The sequence below is a fragment of the Phocoena phocoena genome, chromosome 18 (genome assembly GCF_963924675.1).
Source record: "Phocoena phocoena chromosome 18, mPhoPho1.1, whole genome shotgun sequence".
Classification (NCBI taxonomy): domain Eukaryota; kingdom Metazoa; phylum Chordata; class Mammalia; order Artiodactyla; family Phocoenidae; genus Phocoena; species Phocoena phocoena.
Window position 1 is genome coordinate 24,260,797 of NC_089236.1, and position 784 is coordinate 24,261,580.

The 784-nt window shown below is 29.3% G+C and overlaps 1 protein-coding gene across 1 annotated transcript in view; it reads right to left on the reverse strand.

Annotated features, from left to right (window-relative positions):
- AKAP11 (A-kinase anchoring protein 11) overlaps positions 1-254 on the reverse strand; it is a 19,191-nt gene extending 18,937 nt beyond the window's left edge. Inside the window, exon 1 of the mRNA XM_065895926.1 lies at positions 195-254. Coding sequence (XP_065751998.1) covers positions 195-254 — 60 coding nt within the window. The remainder of the gene's footprint in view (positions 1-194) is intronic.
- Between the last annotated feature and the right edge of the window lie 530 nt (positions 255-784).

Consider the following 784-nt stretch of genomic DNA (forward strand, 5'->3'; position numbering starts at 1 on the left):
TCATGATTTCATATCACTATTTTCATATATGCCACTCTTTGCAGTATTTTATCATTATTCATTTCAATAATAAGATTCGTTTTAAAAACAAGAATACCATAGCATAGCTGCTCAACAAGACTTCGACTTCAAAAAAACTGATCAACATTTTTATTAAAACTATCACTAAAAGGAATCCAACACAGTGAACTTACTTTTCTGACAGATGCTCTAGTTTTCATGTGACTGTTTCTGAAAGTCTGGAAGGTCGCCATAACTATATTGCTGTTGTAGGTAATCAGTGAAGAGTTAGTCCACAAAAGACCTAAAGAAAAAATATTAAAAGAAAATAACTATTTTATTGATCTTAGTGATTCAAGCAAGCATTTTGTGCTAAGATAACTTCTTTAAATTCAGTCATTTACAAAAAAAAAAAAACATAAGAATTCTGAGACGTAAAAATTTATTAAGCAATCCAACATGAATATTTGAAAAATATGAATATTGGCACCTTAACGAGATACCAAATTATTACAAAAATCTTTTTAGGTTCAAAATGATTATAAACTAGTTTATCCTTATCTAGTCAATCTCACTGCCCTTTTTTATTACAAATAAGAAAATATTTGAAAGCCTCAATAAGAAATATTTCAAAAGCCTTTTAAAAATCTAAAGCAGAGAACGCCACAAAGAGAATCTCAGCCTTCTTGCCTCCTAAAAGTCACTCTATCCCTACAGCAACTGTGAATGCTCTAAACATTCTTATTTCTTGGGCAGAAAGGTTTAATAATAAACAAATGAGAAT